Raw genomic sequence first — 18,283 nt, forward strand, 5'->3', positions numbered from 1 at the left:
ATATTGTAAACTTCTGATTCCCTGGACTTAAGAATGTCTGGGCATTCACAGACATGCTGGGAGGCACTTCAAACTTGGACAGTTTTTGCTGTTGCATTTGGGGAGTCTGAGATGACGACACATCGGATGAAAAAAGTGGTAAAAACGTCTCCTGATTGCTAATTACCGTCGGAGGTTGAAACTCTTCACTGTCAACAAAAGCTGCAAATTTTGAACTACTACTGTCACTGCGGGTATCAATATGGTTCATCACTGAAGGAACCGGAGATGGAATTAAGTCTTCCTCAATATTAACCGATGAGATTGTATCAGATAGATTGCTAGTCGACAGGATGATATCCTTAAAAAAAGCAATTAACAATAGGTTACAAATAGTTTGGATACATAGTTTTGTTCAATTGAGCACAATTTCTCCAATAACACAATCCAACTGTCTGTCTCCAAATTAAATAAAGAACTGAGGTCCTAGAAGTATGAGCATAACAATCCAACAAATTGAGAAGACTGTTTAGTGTAGTACTTTGAATGAAGACATCACTTGGTTCAGTTCCTCTACTCAAAAATTCAAATTAAGAGCTTTTCCATTTCAAATACAATTCATTACATACAGGGTTAAGTACAGCTATAAAAGTAGAACAATAGTTTAAGCAGAGAAGTTTGCCTGAAAGGCTTACGAGTAGCCGGCAGTGATGAAAACAGAATTCAATAGCCTAAAGTTCCACTTTCAGCTCAGCCCATCTGGTATTATAATGCCTTTTTGAGATCAATAAATTACATATATAACTATATATTCAATGGTTGATTTTAAACTGCATATTTCATTGTGAATGACGGGGTCTCTTCTAAATTCACCTTTCAACATTATTTGAATATTCCATGCATATGCAGCATCATTTTGAATTGAAAGAGAATATTACAACTACACTAAGTACTAAAATGCAACAATCGAGTTCAAAACTTTGCTGATTTAATATTGGCTTTCCAGCTCCCTGGTGAATGCCCTTACACTCGAATGTAAAGAAGCAGGTAATGCTCAAATCTGATTAGAAGCTTTACATTGCCAAAATGCACATATGACACCAATTCAGGTTATAGCTATAGAAGGTGAAATTAATGTATCAGAGAATCACTTGACACCCAGCTTGGTTCTGATTATCAAAGGTTTATTATTTTATATCATTATGGAGAAAGCCACTGTACATCCAGGCAAAGTCTCCAATGGACAAATTAAATCATACATTTTTATGTACTTATTTCAGCCCAAAATGGTTTGCTACACATCAATCACAGTATTTAATTTGATTAAATAACATACCCAATTTAGTTAATAACTAGGCAACAGTGGCTGCTTGATCAACTCTGGGCTGTCTCATGATGTTTACTGGACTCTCTATCAACTATCCTTGGGCTTTCACAATGAACTCTAACATTTCCTCACCTCAATTATTTTTATGATTTAACCAACCTGTGTACAATACATTACACAGCCACCCTTCTCTGCTTCCAGTGTGCTGGTCATTCAAATGACTCTGCCAATGTTGGGGGAGGAGGGCATCTGTGTTAACACTCACTCCCCAATCCCCCATGCTCTCCTACCAGCTTTGGTTTTGAAGTCTGCTTTTGGCGTCTCTCTTGAGGATTATATTCTACTATATAACTAGTGATGAGGGTTTTACATCTCATTCTCAGAACCAGGGTTATTATCATAAGTAATGCAATTTGTTCAGAAATCTGGTGGCAGAGGGGAAGAGACTGTTCCTAAAACATTGAGTAAGTGTCTGCAGGCTCTGTGGCACTTCCCTGACGGTAGTATCGAGAAGAGGGCATGTCCTGGGTGGTGAAGGTCCTTAATGATGATGATGTATTTTTGAGAAATCACCTTTTGAAGATCTCATTTCTTAATTCCACCCCCCCCCCCCCAGCCCCCAGAATTACTCTGCTAAGTAGGTCCTGGCCCTTCACTGTCATGGAGGTGATTGTGGAGTTGATCAGTCACTGAACATGACCCATTGTAACAGGTCGTTACAGAGTGAAATAGAAGCTGGAATACAAGATAATACTTTACTGGTACTAAGTTTCTCTTGCTGATGCACAGTACTTTCTTTTATCTGTGTACCCTGACCTCATAGAATGCTAAAGGGCAGGGCTAACTCCAGAATGCAGTTAAGTCTGCATTTGTCAGTCATTCCCTGTCCAACCAGGAGAGGGCATACTACAATCTTACCCAGTTAGGGACATCCCAGAGAAGGCCTTGTTCCTTTGTGCAGTATGAGTGATATTGGAGGGAAGTGCTGTATTGTCATGTATGAAGTTGACATTCTCTTGCTAGTAATGAGGGTTGGCTGTTACATGGCGATCATATGGACCACCTTTATCCTGATAATGTGGGTGGCCTCACAACAGAGGATACTACACGATGTATCCTTGTTAAACCTTTTAGGTATAATTGTCCAGTATTCCCTGCAAGTCTGGCTAACTAAGCCAACTGCAAACTATCAAACCACCAGAGGAATTTTAGATGTTGGACTGCTGTCAATTTGATGTCAAAATAATTCAAAGTTCAAAGTAAATTTATTATCAAAGTACATACAAGACACCATATTGTGCCCTGCAGAAGTATTCAACCCCAAACTCTGTTCACATGAATGAGCGTTACAACCAGGGATTTTGATCAATTTAACTGAGAATTTTTATTTGTGAACCACATGCTCCTTTTTCCGCAGTAGAGACTGAAAATTAGGGGAAATTGTAAAGCATAAAAAACTAAAAGTGTTAAAACTGAAATGTCAACAGTTCTAAAGTATTCACCCCCTTTGCTCTGTACTTAGTTCACTCACTTCTCGCAGATATTACAGCCAGTAATCTTTTTGGATAAGTCTCTATCAACTTTGCACAACGTGATAAACAAACTTCCACTTAGTGTTGAGGCCAAAAAGTCCGATTTTAGTCTCATCTGACCACAAGACCTTCTTCCACATCTTTACATTATCTTATGAGTGACGATTTGCAAAGAATTTATGGTCAAGGATATGCTTTTTTATATTAAGCGATATGTGTGGTGTAAATCTAATATTGTGCACCAGCCAGATATTCCCATCCCTACCGTAAAGTATGGTGGAGGTAGCATGATGATATGGAGATGCTATTCAATAGCAAGTACCAGAAATCTGGACAAGATTGATGGGGGGGGGGGGGAGATTAATGCTGCTTAAACATAGGGAGATCCTGGGTAAAAACCTGCTAGCCTCCGTCAGAAAGCTTAAACCAGGGAGGAAGTTTGTCTTTCAGCAGGACAATGATCAAAAACACACTGCCGGAGCAACCGTGGAGTGGCTTCAAAATTGACGTCCGTCAGTGGCCCAGTCAAAGTCCTAACCTTAATCCAATGGAACATCTCTGGCAAAACATCAAGACTGCTGTCCACCACAGCTCCCCAACTAACCTGGCACAGCTTGAGCAATTTTGTAAGGAGGAATAGGCAAATCTTGCGCCATTGTGTGTAAAGGTATAGAGGCTTATCCAGAAAGACTACTGGTTGCCAAAAAACAAGAGAAATTCTGCAAATGCTGGAGGAACTCAGCAGGCCAGGCAGCATCTCTGGAAAGAATACATTGACGTTTCAGCCCAAGACCCTTCAGCAGGAAGACAACTGGATGTAATAGCTGAAAGAGGAGATTCAAATAAGTACTGAGCATATGGGGGGGGGGGGTGAATACTTTGAAACTACTGACATTTCAGTTTTTGAATTTTTAGTTTTCTATGCTTTACAATTTTCCTTGTTTTGGGAGGAGCATGTGATTCACAAATAAAAATTGTCAGTTAAATTGATCATAATCCCTGGTTGTAATACTCTTCCATGTGAACAAAGGGCTGGGGGCTGAATAATTTTACATTGTACTGTACAATCCTGAGATTAATTTTATTGCAGGCATTCATATTAAATACAGAAAAAACACAATAGAATCAATGAAACTGCACACAAAGACAAACAGCCAACGTGCAAAAGACAAATTATGCAAATACAGAAAAAATTAATAATAAATAAGTAATAAAATATTGAGAACATGAGGTCCCTTGAAGTGAGTCCACAGGTTGTTGAATCAGTTTAGTGTTGGGGTGAGTGAAGTTACCCACTCTGGCTCAGCAGCAGCCTGAAGATCAAGTGGCACTAAAGGTTCCTGAACCTGGAGGTGTGGGTCTTGAGGCTCCTGCACCTCCTTGCTGATGGCAGCAGCGAGAAGAGAGCATGGCCTGGAGGCGAGGCTCCTTGATGATGGATTCTGCTTTCCTGTGACAGAGCCCCTTGTAGATGTGCTCAATGGTTGGGAGGGCTTTACCTGTGATGGACTGGGATGCACACTAATAATAGCATAAAGCAGCAAAACCTTCCCCAAAAAGTTAATGACTAGTCTAGAGGTTAATGACCCAGAGACATCCATAAATTTCCTTAAAATTGTTAATATGATTCTCAACTTCACAATGTCATTTCTCTTGACATCTTGCTGTTGCCTTTCTGTAACTTTGTAATGTACCTTCTAAACCTAACACCCAAAAGCAAACAGAATTCCCAGAAAGTTCGCTTTGATACAAAAATGTTGATTAAGAGATTGCTCATTTGGTAATGAATTGCAGCTTTATGAATAAAAGAGTGTGGTCCTAATGCAACATATATTACAGCTCACCTGTAACTGATGAGACTCTTGAACATCTTACCTAATATGCCAACACTGCAAGCTATTGGTACTGTTATAAACAAGTGCCCAGAGAAGCCTCAATGTTATATCTGCTCAACCCAAACTATGTACTACTTTGCTAGCAAATTCATCCAGAATGGTAAGATTTACCTGTATGATACCTACATGATAAGTTTTAGTATTTCCTGCGATACCCTCAGCTATTCCAAATGATTAAGGTGCAATGGACATCCTATGACATTGTCTTATTGTAATTTCATCAGTCACAAGAGGATGTAAACTTTGCATATTTTAGTTAACGAATGCAGCCTGGTTGTGAAAACCGTTGACCCGCTTGAGTATGAAGAGGTAGTAAACCCAGCTGCAATTTTCATCAGCCTGGGCAACATTACAAGTTGGAAATTTATCATCTATAATACAATCCCATTTTGCATTTGAATAGCATAAAACATAATGAAATGCAGCTTAATTGCACTACTGATTTACACACTGTTATATTACTATTGCTATTGTAGCTGTTCTGGTCGTCTGCGGTGTATGCAAAAGAGGACCATGAAAAAGCAAAAGAAATTTTATATAAAGCTTCTGCAGGGACTAAACTAAAATCATACCTGTGATGGTGAGCTACTGCCACCTAGGGGAGCAACAGATGGGGCAGGAGGAACAGGAGATGAGAAGAGGCTGCCAGCCAAAGACGGAAATCGGTTGTTGGAAACAAATCTAAAATTAAACAGTACATTTTTAATATTGATCATTTCCTACAATGACAGAAACTTGAAAAGACTAGCTTTGAAACTTTTTCCATACAATTTAGGAGCGATGTGTCTATACGTAATAGTTGTAAAATGCTTCAACCAGGCCAGGTAAAAAACTGCATCTCTGAAATCTTATGCATAAACTGGAGACAATGGCCTAGAAACTTACTCATTCGATTTTTCTGACTCTAAGATTTCAATATCTTGCACCCACAAAGAGCAAAAATATTCTACTGCACAATTAAAAATGTATTTCAAGTGTAACAATGAGCTGTTTTTATTACAACATTGCACAGGTGTCAGCCCCTAATTATGTATATGCAACATCAGTGCACATGCGCTCAATGCAAGTAGTTTTGCAAGAAAGATATCCCAAATAGACCCTCCAGGGCTGTATTATCAGGAGTAATGCTATATTAATTCAGTCTACCAATGCCTGCATTCAGGGAAGGCTGCAATGGTGGTAAACATCTGCCTGCTCTGCCAGTTTCCCTGAGCTGAAGCAACAAATAGATTACCAGTAAGTCATGTTCTTGTTCATTCTGAAGCTTAGCGGACCTCCTATACAGCAGTAATTAGTAACCCTGACCGGATGCAGTGATCCACTTTTAAGAAGTTGATTGTAATGGAGACTAGCGTGGGGGTGGTTGGAAAGGATATCACGGGGGGAACATCCAGTAAAGTCCTATGGGTACAACTTAAAGGGGGTGATCACTTGTAAGGGATTACACTTAGAATCCTCCAACTGTCAGCAATAGTAATAGGAGATTTTAACCTTCCTGATATTGGCTGGGACTGCCTTCGTGCTAAGGGATTGGATAGGGCAGAATGTGTTGAAAGCGTGCAGCAAAGTCTTTGAAGCAGTATGTAGATGACCTTAATAGAAAAGGCGCTACACTCAATCTCCTCTTGCGGAATGAGGCTGGGCAAGTGATTGATGTATCTATGGGGGAGCGTTTTGGGGCCAGTGATCAGAATTTTAAGGTTCAATATAGTTATATAAAAGGATAGGATTGGTCCTCCAGTCAAAACCTCTAGGTATCGAAAGGCTCATTTCAAGGGTATCAGACAGGAACTCACAGTTGATTGGAAGAGACTGTTGACAAGTAAAGGAATCTCTGCAGTTGAAGGCTTTCAGAAGTGAGACAGGAAGAGTTTGTGGCCAGCATATTCCTGTTAGAGTGAGGGGCAAGGCAAGCAAACCTTGGCTGACAAGCGAAATTAAAAGTCCAGACAGGAAATAAGAAGGCACATGTCAGCTACAGGCATTTTAGCTGCCTGTTCAAAAAATCTCAATCACATTTGAGAGATGCAATTTCCCACGCACACATCTATGGTGTTCTTAATCAGTCCTTGCCTTTCCTAATGCAAATAAATCCTGTTCTCAGAATCCCTTCCAATAGTTTTCCTGCCACTAAATGCATCTCACAAATTTGATCGAGATGTTTTTTGAACAGGTAGCTAAGATGATTGAACTAAGGCAGGGTGACACGCGCATGCAAGGCTGGCCTAGAAGGTTAGAACAAATGGAATCCAGGGTGAGTTAGCAAATTTGCTACAAAACAGGCTGGGTTCTAGAAGACAGAAAGAGGCAGTGGAGGGTGATTTTTCACATTGGAGAGGGTGCAGAAAATACTCATGGCGATGTGGTCTGGATTGGAAGGCTTGAGTTATCAGGAGGGATTAGATTGGCTAGATCTGTTTTTTCTATGATCGCAGTTCAATAATGATTTGAATGAGAATGAAGGTGACATGATTAGTAAGATGAGTGGACAGAAAAGAAAGTTGTCAAAGATACAAGATATATTTTTTGTGACTGTATCTTACTGCTATCTTATATGTATTATGTGCCTTGTGCTGTGTATGACTATTTTGCATCTTGGTCAAGGAGTTTCATTTGGCTGCATTCATGTATGAACGGTTGAACTGGGATATAGATCAATTGGGAGGGTGGCAAGTGGAACTGAACAGAGAGACACTGGGGTAAGAACTTTGTCCCCTGACAACAGAAACATAGATAGTCCAATGTATCAGCTACTACAATTGAGCAAGTCACGTTGCAGTTATACTGAGCATTGTTCAACAACATTTCCTAGAGTGTTGCCACTCATTGCATATGTCCTGTCCTGATGCATCAAAATGTGTCACTTCACACTTGTCTGCTTGTCACTCTCTCAGTTGATCCAAATCATGTTGTACTCTTGGCATTGGTTAGGCTGCATTTGGAGTACTGTGTGCACCTTTGGTCATAGTTAAGCTAAAGAGGGTGCAGGAAAATTTAACATAATAACACATGCAAAATGCTGGAGAAACTCAGCAGGTCAAGCAGCATCTATGGAAATGAAAACAGTCGACATTTCGGGTTGAGACGCTTCATCGGGATTGGAAAAGAAGGGGGAAGGAGGCAGAATAAGAACATGGGGGGGGGGGGGGAGGAAAGGCTACAAGCTAGAAGGTGATAGGTGAAGCCAGGTGGATGGGGGAGGCAGAATGAAGTGAGAAGCTGGGAGATGACAAGTGGAGAAATAAGAGGAATCTCATGGGAAAGGAGAGTGAATGAAGGGAGAAAGTGAAGGAGGGGGTGATAGGCAGGTGAGGAGAAGAGAAGTTAGAAGGGAACTAGAGTGGAGAATGGAAGAGGGAAGGGGAAAGGAAAAATTACAAGTTAGAGAAATGGATATTCATGGCATCAGGTTGGAGGCTACCCAGATGGAATATGAAGTGTTGCTCCTCCAATCTGAGAGTGGCCTCATTGTGGCAGTAGAGCAGGCCAAGGACCAACATGTCAAAATGGGAATGGGGATTGGAATTAAAATGATTGGCCACCAGGAAATCATACCTTTTGTGGATTGACAGTGGTCCCCCAATCTACTTTGGGTCTCACCAATACAGAGGAGGCCGCAAAAGGAATCGCAGGTAAAGCATTGCCTCACTTGGAAGGACTGTTTGAGACCTTGAATGGAGGTGAGCGAGGAGGTGAATGGGCAGATGCAGCACGTCCACTTGCAGGGATAAGATGCAACAGAATGTTGCCTGGATTGGAGACACGCGTTATCAGGAGAGATTGGACTGGCTAGATCTGCTTTTCCTGGAACAAAGTGATATTGGAGTGGTATATAAAATTATAAGCAGCACAGATAGGGTATGTATTTCCCGTGGTAGGGGTGTCTAAAGCTAGATTCACAGGTTTGTGAGAGGGAGGAGGTATAAATGGGATCTAAGGGGCAAGTCTTTCACACAAAGATTAGTTTGTGTATGGAATCAGTACTTGTTAATGAATAAGTAACAACTAGTTTCTCCTGAAGAACTTGAAAATCATGACTTCTGGAACTATACTATTGTTGACGTCTTTTGGAAAACTTTTTATCTAAAATATGTTTCTAGCAATGATGAAAATATCTCCAGAAAGACTGGGGTTGTATTTTGTGCTGGGCATTAAGTGCCTAGAAATAAGTACATTAATGCTCCATTTAATTAAGTCCATTTTTTAAACTACATGGCACTGTTTTTAAACATTGTTATGCAAACTAATTTCTAGGCAAATATCTGCATTGAGAAGGGAAGAAAAAAGGAAAGAAAAAAGGGCATCTTACAGAGCCGCACTTTCACATGAAATACTGTATTGAAAGCTAACACAAATCTAAAAATGGAAGAAACATTGGCTTAGTACAACTGTATGGTCGCACCTTTAAATTCTGGAATAGAAAGACAAGTAAGGATATCAATGCACAGTTTTGCACAAAAGTTAATATACAGTTGCAAGAAAAAATTGGTGTACCTTTTCAATTACCTGGCTTTCAGCATTAATTACTCATAAAATGTGGTCCGATCTTCATCTAAGTCACAATAATAAACATTATCTGCCTAAACTAATTACACACAAACAATTGTACTTTTCATTTCTTTATTGAACACAATTTTTAATCATGCACAGTCCAAGATGGAAAAAGTATGTGAACCCTTGTTTTTAACAACTGGTAGGACCTCCTTTTGTAGCAATATCCTCTACCAAACGTTTCCTGTAGCTGCTGGTCAGACTTGCACAACGGTGAGGACAATTTCAGACCATTCCTCTACACAAAACCGTTTTGGTTCATCAATATTTCTGGGATACCTTGCATGAACAGCCCTCTTCGAGTTGTGTCACAGCATCTTAATTGTATTATGGTCTGGACTCTGACTTGGCCACTCCAAAACACATTTTCTTCTTTTTAAAGCCTTCTGTTATTGATTTACTCTTGTGTTTCAGATTACTGTCTTGTAGCATCATCCAATTTCTATTAAGTTTCAGGTGATGAACCTCTACCCTGACATTCCCCTGTAAAATGTCCTGATACAATTTTGAATTCATTGTTCTCTCAATGATTGCAAGTTGTTCAAGCCCCGAGGCAGCAAAGCAGCCCCAAACCATGATGCTCCTTCCACCATGCTTCACAATTGGGATGAAGTTTTGGTGTCGGTATGCAGTGCCCTTTTCCCTCCGAACATAGCAATGTGCATTTCTGCCAAAAGGTTCAACCTTTGTCTCATCTGTCCACAGAACATTGTCCCAGAAGTGTTGTGGAACATCCAGGTGGCCTTTTGCAAAGTTGAGATGTAAAGCAATGTTTTTTTTGGGAGAGCAGTGGTTTCCTCCAGGGTGTTCCTTCACAAACACCACTCTTGTTCAGTGCTTTTTTTTTAATATAGTGGACACGTGAACAGAGACTTCAGCAAGTTCTGGAGATTTCTGCAAGTCTTTTGCTGTTACCCTTGGGTTCTTTTTCACCTCCTTCAGCCCTGCATGTTCTGCTCTTCATGTGATCTTTGCGGGATGCCCACTCCTAAGGAGAATAGCGACAGCACTGAACTTTCTCCATTTGTAGACAATTTCTCTTACTGTGGACTGATGAACACTCAGTTCTTTAGAAATGCGTTTGCAGCCTTTCCAGCTTCATGCAGCTCTACAGTTATTCTTCTAGGGTCCCCTGAAAGTCGTGGCATGGTACACATAAACAGATCTTTCTTAAGAACAGCAGGCTCTGTCAGTAACCTGACTCTGTGTGTCTTTTTTTATAGGGCAGAGTACCTCTCCAACCCACACCTCCAATCTCATCTCATTGATTGGAACACCCGATTCCAAATAGCTTTTGTAGAAGGTATTACCCCAGAGGATCACATACTTTTTTGAACCTAGACTGTAATTCTTTAAATGGTGTATTCAGTATTGATGAGAAGTACAATTGTTTGTGTCTTATTAGCTTAGATAGATTGAGTTTGACTATTATTGTGACTTAGATGAACATCAGACCACATATTATTAATACAGAAAACCCAGTAATTGCAAAGTGTTCACAAACGTTTTCTTGCAACTGTATGTAAAAGTCCAGCAAGTTATTTAATTGTTTGATAACATTCCTTATTAGTACCTTGAAAAAAAGTTACTACATTATAGATGCTATTTATATGGAAATTATTATGCAAGAGTGTGAATATGAGAATCAAAACATAAAAAATAACAAGAAACTGCATTCCTGTGACACATTTTAATCATGATCAATTTGAATAAACATGTTATTTTTGTGTAACAAATTCTCACTTTCTTAATATTGCACATAAGTTGCCATTAAAAAAAATATTAAAGTACTTGTAGTAATCTTACCTTGGAAAGGTTCAAATGTGTCCATAAAATCTAAATTGGGCTGAAGTGGGATCAATCCAGGTTGAATCATATCTGCATTTCCTGCGTGTGCTGTTGAAGCAAAGGGAGTGTTTCAAAATACAATAGTTCAATCATAGTCCCCAGAATTTGAACTTCGTTTTAGCACATTTTTGAGTGACAATTTCTCTCAAGTATGACTGCATGGATTGTAAAGTCTCTGATACTTTCCCCCCCCAAATATTCTATATGGTTGACATGTAACATATGAAGAACTTGGACACTCATAAAGTGAGGCATCCAATAATATCTATAATCTTATAATATAATTATTGGATATCAATAATATCCAATAATCTCAGATCTATAATCTTCACTGATGACCAAATGGCTCACACCGTTTGAAGATCACCACAGTGCCTAGCACACTCGCTTCATCATTGCTTAACATTGGGACTTGACTGATCAGTTTCTAGTTAAGTGCTAGTTCCCAAATCAGGTAAGCATCCTTAACCTACCTTGTTCTTTCTTTTTCCTTTGCCAATCCCACCCACCAATCATCATCCACTTCAACCCACCTCATCCCAACCTCACCAGTGCTCCCAGCAACCAACCCCTTTCCTGCTCCACACTTAAAGTAGAGACTCGTAACCATATAATTCTTGGCTCTGGCCAACCAGATTCCCTTCCTCAAGCTTTTCTTTACCTAAGGTGCATTTTATAACACATAATGATTTGGACTTCATGCGTTGGCAAGTTTCTCAGCACTGGTTCCTCATGAGAAATGTTTAGTAGACTGTCGCGAGTTGACTAACATGCAAGTACTGTTCAATTTCTGCACTCAACTTTGGGTTTTGTCATTTTCCAGCTGAATATCTTAACATGAAAAGCTTGCTTTCCCAGCATTTTAACATTTTTATAATCTTGTAGAGAAGATCCCAAGAATGATAATTTATTTATTTCAGATAATGTAAGATTCCTTCAAAATTCAAAGTTGTAACATCTTATGAGATGACATCTCACGAAGTCCTGACGAAGGATCTCGGCCCGAAACGTCAACAGCGCTTCTCCCTATAGATGCTGCCTGGCCTGCTGCGTTCCACCAGCATTTTGTGTGTGTTGCTTGAATTTCCAGCATCTGCAGATTTCCTCGTGTGATACTTATTTATTCAGTAAGTTATGGGTCAAAGTATTTGGTGAGTACATTTCTAACTCTTCTGGATTCAGTCTCATTGCCGTCTGTTCTAAAATTGTTAGATTGCGTTTGAGAAAACAATGAAATAACGCGCTGCCGTCACTATCTGCTCCAACATGTCATGACAGTGTTTTTAGATTTCCCTGGTTACTCCGTTCACACTGCTCCGGCCAACCCGGCGTTTTCAAAATTACACACTCGGGAGAGCATTTCTGAAATTCTCCATTTTCAGGGGACGAAAACGCCGTTTTAGTGTGGACGGAGGGTAAAAACTAAGAGAAAAAGCTTTGGTTATGGATTTATCCGGCGTAGTGTGGACGTAGCCTTAGACTCCCTTACCTCGGGAAATTTACTGTGACTATCTAACTCCTCTATGCCCCTCATGATCAGTCTCCTACATCCAAGGAAAAGGTCCATCTGCTTATCACTCAACCACCCTCCCAGCCTAGTGAAATTTTTCAGTTTGACAAGCTTCCTGAACTGGATGCTCAGAAATACACACAATAATCCAAATGCCTTGTCATCAATGGTGGTTAAGTAGATGCGTCAATTTTAATAAATCCTTCAGGAAAAGTTTAAAACCAGATGTTTCAGGAAATGCCACTAACCAATCTCTCTTGGGTTGGGCCACGCCACTGCGTGATGCGAAGACAATGTTGAAAAAAGTGTGTCAGAGAATTCAGACATTAACATGTCCATATCCAAGAGCTTGTCCTCCTCCATGGGGACTGGCGTGTCGCTCCCTTTTCTTTTTGCGCGCCATAGTGCCAAGTCATCATCTTGAAATGAAATACAGCAGGTTTCTGGGCATCCATCATCAAATCCAGAAAGCTGCACATTAGTAAATGGGATAGGAAAACACGATTTATTAACATTACTGAAATATAATTAAACAGGTTTGATTTAAAAAATTGTTGGGTAATCTATAGGCAATGGGATAAATACTATCCTATTAAATGTGATTCAGTGTTTGGCTTCTCCTTACATATAGTAAAAGCAGGAATGATATGACAAATTTACACCCTATATAAAGTAGAAATATTGTAGGTACGGTGTAGTTTCACTTATCAAACTCGGGAAGGCAGTGAGCCAAAATCGATTTGGAGAGAAAAAAAGATCGGCACGTACACACATGCTTCTCTTTACATATAGGGAGATTTTTGTGGTTTCATGTAGGAACCAAAACTATAGCGAGAACCATAATGAGATTACAATAAAGGAATTAGAGTTAAAGTTTCAATAAAAACAACACAAGTAATAATGTTAAAATGATGACAAAAGTCACACACAGACAGATTATAAAATTAAATATGAAGCAGACACAGTGGAGTGGAAAGCAGGCATGTTGATTAATGGAATATCAGTACTGTTGAAAGATTAAAATGTTCATTTAGGGTAGGACTTCATTTAAATTAGACTGGAAGCAGTTTCCTAGGAATCCGATAATAATGGCAGCATAGCACTGAGAGGAGGGGAAAGGAGGATTCCAGGTAAAGAAATGAGATGTCAGAATGTATTCCTGATAATTGTTAAAATACATCCAAATCAGGAGTTTCCTGGGCCAACAATGAAGGGCCTATTTGTCAGTGCCATTGCTATTCAGTGAAGCAACACAAAATAAATTAGTTCAGTCTTAGAAAAGATGGTAGGCTGACTCCCACCACTACTTAAGAAACACCATGTCAATGAGACACAATGGGTGGATTAACACTGCAAAATAGGCATGAGCCAATGGTTTCTCTGATTAAAGTGCCCTTAAAATCCTCACAGTTACATTTACAGGTGGCCTCCGCTTTTCGAACGTTCGCTTTACGACAACTCGCTGTTATAAAAGCTAACCAAAGAGGATTTTCGCTTTTACGAGAAAAAGACACCCGCTTTATACATGTGTTTACCCCAAGAAAGACTACAATGACCGTGAAGCCTTGTGCGGGCAGTTGTTTGCGCATGCGTGTACATGCATATACATGTATGTGTGCACGCATGTGTGTACGTGCCGATTTTTTTCCTCCAAATCGATTTTGGCTCACTGCCTTCCCGAGATTGATAAGTGAAACTACACGGTACCTACAATATTTCTACTTTATATAGGGTGTAAATTTATCATATCATTCCTGCTTCTACTATATGTTAGTGTTATTTTAGGTTTTATGTGTTATTTGCTTTGATTTGGTAGGTTTTTTTAGGTCTGGGAACACTCAAAAATTTTTCCCATATAAATTAATGGTAATTGCTTCTTCGCTTTACAACATTTTGGATTACAAACGGTTTCATAGGAACGCTCTACCTTCAGATTGCGGGGGAAACCTGTAGTAGAATTCATCAATGATGTTCCGTAAGAAACCAAAGTAGTAACTAAATGGGGTTTCTTTAAATTAAAAATCAATTTAAAATCCAGCAGATGGCAGTGTTGTTAAAAATGGCAACAAACCTTTCATCGTTTGTTTAACTCTTTAACACAGCAAACCCCGAGGCATTTTGGGAGAGCAAGCTTTGGAAAGGCAAAATGAAAAATATGATTATTTTCATGAAAGGTCATTGGCCTTAATCATGAAGGATACAGATAGAGGGAAATCTTCCATATTGGCACAGTGAACAGGCAGGGTTACAAAGAAGGGGGAGAGGTCCAGCTGAGCGGTCAAAGATCTCATATAGACTACATGCTAAATGTCCTCCTTCCATGGTTTAATTATTCTGATTTCAAGATCCAGTGGCATATTATAGCACTAAATATTAAGATACATAATGCATGTTTATCCTACAGGCAGCCTCAAAAAGACATAATCATTTGTTACAATCGCCCCCATTGAGAAATGTCCACCACCTATCCAATCAATGTTGACACTGTAAATATAATCAGGTGAAATATTTTAAGGGTTAAACTTGATGACTATGTCCGTTTTTCCTTTAAAAACTTACTTTAATCAGACTTGAAAGGTCCTCATCTTTGTGCTTTTGCAACTAGGAGAGGGGAACAATGCAAGACACGTTAAAGAAGTAAATGGCACAGCAAAACATGCACTGCAGAAAGCTGAAGACCTCATCATTCTGAACAAGTAACAGCAGTTCTGCTATTTTAAATGTTTCCTAAGAATTCAACACACTTTCAGGGCACAGGGTCACTTAAGAAAGGCAGAAATATACAACATGTGAAGATTAGAATTGAAATTGCATACCCTTTTCTTGAAGTACGTGCGCCATTTGTGATATTCCCTTATTACTATCTCAATTCTCCTTTTCCAAAATTTTCCTTCAGTAGCTGCCTAAGAAAAGAAAGGAGTTCATTTCAAATCACAAAACCTTGTAGAGTATCTATTAATATTTAATCAAAACCAGTATGATGATGTTATCAGAAAATGAAAACTTGGCAACATAAAATATTTCCCCTTAATCACAGGGGGTGAGTGGAATCCATGGTGAAGTACATAATGTGAAAAACAGTTATGAGGGAGTGTACAAGGAAGCACAAAATAAAACAAACTGGTTATCAGAATACCGAGTATCTGACTCTTCCTACCCTCTAGGAGGATCACAAACTTGTCATTGGGTTTAAGAGGCTGTGTGCCTCAATGACCCGGAGAGCTATGTTGGGTGGAGTCAGGGCTTTATGCTTTGGCTCTTGGTAGGGTCAACCATGTCAAACAGGTCAAAGGGAGGGGCCAGACTAAGAGTGGTCACCGGGCCTCCAAATTCAAGGGTTCAGCTCACGGAAACAACTATTAAGAATCCTTCTACATCTGAGTGCAACGGTATTCCTGAGTCTCCACCCGGGACTTGCATGACTGACAGTAGTGAAAACCAAGAGGAAGGTACTGACACGATGAAGGAAACCCTGAACACCGCCAGAGATGGAGGACCTTCATTGCTGCCCAAAACGGCAGCAGCGCAAACAGGCAGTAACAAAACCCCTTCCTATAAAACTAAAAATAATTTGTCTCAGCCAAGTTATATGGGAGTTATACAATCACTTACTTCAGGTTTTCGAGGTTCTTCAAACTCAAGAGTGCCATCTAATGGGGTAACAAAATGACAGACTGGGTTTTCTCGCTTTTCTACATCTAAGAGAAAATAAGATGATGAACATTTTACAGTACTGCCAGCACACAAAAGAAGAAGCCTTTCTCACACCCACCACAGTCAAAGTCAACAGAAAGAGAAAGTGGCCAATGTTCTCTCGAATAACTTCAGCTGGAAACGGGCATATGGGTTTCAGCAAGAACACCATAACGCCACAGCAGCCATACTGCTATTTACATTGTCACAGCATCAATGACAATTAGGTCACAAATAGTGTAAAAAAATCAATTCTTTCAATAGGGAAGGTAAGACTGAGAAAATAAACCATGCAAATAGAGACAATTATACTACAAATATGGAACTTCAGGACATTAGACTGTTGGCAATCTATTGGAACTTCAAGCAGCAAAGCTAGTATTTGTAGCTGAAATATTTACTATACTGGTGATTTTCTATTTGCATCACTATACAATTTTCCATATTCTCCAAGAATCTGTGAATACTAGTTTTAAAATCAGTAATATTGTGACCTCATGGAGTTTTGAAATATACTTTCACTTTAAGTCACAGGAATATGGTTGGTTTGGTTAAGGAGCAAGAGGTTATGGAATGTCAAGATTCAAAACAAAGTGCTCTGGTGGATGATAAGGCAAGAGTCCAATTCAGGAACATTTAATATAAGCCACGACAGTTAGAGGGAGATGTAATGTTGTACGAGGAAAATGAGTAACAGTCAGTTTCAGCCATTCCGCACGTCATTTGCAGAAGCACGGGAGGAAATCATCTCCTGTCTTCTTGACTGAACACATTTATAATTCATCCAACTGTGCTGGGAACTGGAGCAGGAGATTAGATATCGAAAAGTTAATGACCTGTATTGTCCTTGAGAGCTCGTAAGCAACGAGTGACAACAAACTTTGTCATTAACTAACATGAAATGCTTGGGATACCATATGTACTACTGATTATTTTACAAATATACTATACTTATTAATAACTGCTAGCTACATTTTTGATTTGTAGTTAAGGATCACCAAAACAGCAGACATATTAGGGGAGTACAAACCATTTCAATAACTTTTTAAAAAAACTAAGCCTACAAGGTTTAGAATATTCCAGTTCTTGGAATGTTAAATTAATCTATCTTTAGTTACAACTAACATTTTCAAAAGAATAATATTTAATAACTAACATTTTCAAAAGAACAAACACAAGGAAATCTGCAGATGCTGGAAATTCAAACAACAACACACACAAAATGCTGGTGGAACACAACAGGCCAGGCAGCATCTATAGTGAGAAGCGCTGTCAACGTTTCGGGCCGAGACGTCGACAGCGCTTTTCCCTACAGATGCTGCCTGACCTGCTGTGTTCTACCAGCTTTTTGTGTGTGTTGTTATTTTCAAAAGAATATTTAATAACTATCATTTGCAAAAGAATAATATTTAATAGCTATCAATTCGGTAGGTAATGAAGATAATTTTAACCTTCAATTTCTAGTCATAATCTGAATTGCCAGGAGATCTCATTCAACAAGTAAGATAGGAAGACCTTTACAAAGCTACAACATCAGATGAGAAAATTAACCAACATGCAAGTGCAGCCTATCAATAACTATATTTCTATTAAAGAATAAAGCTTTACTTACATTGCATATACCATGCTCTCCAAATTGCATTGTTCAGTCGAATCTTGTCTCTCCATAAAAGTTTCAGTCCTTTAAAATTTTTCCATTTAGGCGAAACTAATTTTCCACTGAAAAGAAAAATATCAATTATACTTTTATTGCTTCCATACATTAAGTAGTTCTAAGATTTAGGAATCCAGTAACAAAAACATTTTTCTGTACAACATCAGTTAAATAAATACCAACAGAAGCGCTAATTAGTAGATTCTTCAGATTTCACCAAGCATCAGAAATCAAAGGAGCCTATCTAAAAATAAACTCCCTGACTAAGCAAAGAAAGCAAGCAAGGAGGAGAGC

The 18,283-nt window shown here is 39.2% G+C and overlaps 1 protein-coding gene across 1 annotated transcript in view; it reads right to left on the minus strand.

Annotated features, from left to right (window-relative positions):
* The window catches only part of mlxip (MLX interacting protein), an 84,949-nt gene that overhangs the window by 38,511 nt on the left and 28,155 nt on the right, over positions 1-18,283 (minus strand). Inside the window, 9 exon segments of the mRNA XM_073065568.1 lie at positions 1-340; positions 5,306-5,374; positions 5,377-5,414; positions 11,091-11,180; positions 12,891-13,113; positions 15,202-15,243; positions 15,459-15,545; positions 16,255-16,340; positions 17,948-18,054. Of these exon segments, the coding sequence (XP_072921669.1) occupies positions 1-340; positions 5,306-5,374; positions 5,377-5,414; positions 11,091-11,180; positions 12,891-13,113; positions 15,202-15,243; positions 15,459-15,545; positions 16,255-16,340; positions 17,948-18,054 (1,082 nt within the window).

Source organism: Hemitrygon akajei, chromosome 14 (assembly GCF_048418815.1).
Source record: "Hemitrygon akajei chromosome 14, sHemAka1.3, whole genome shotgun sequence".
In the NCBI taxonomy this organism is placed as follows: Eukaryota; Metazoa; Chordata; class Chondrichthyes; order Myliobatiformes; family Dasyatidae; genus Hemitrygon; species Hemitrygon akajei.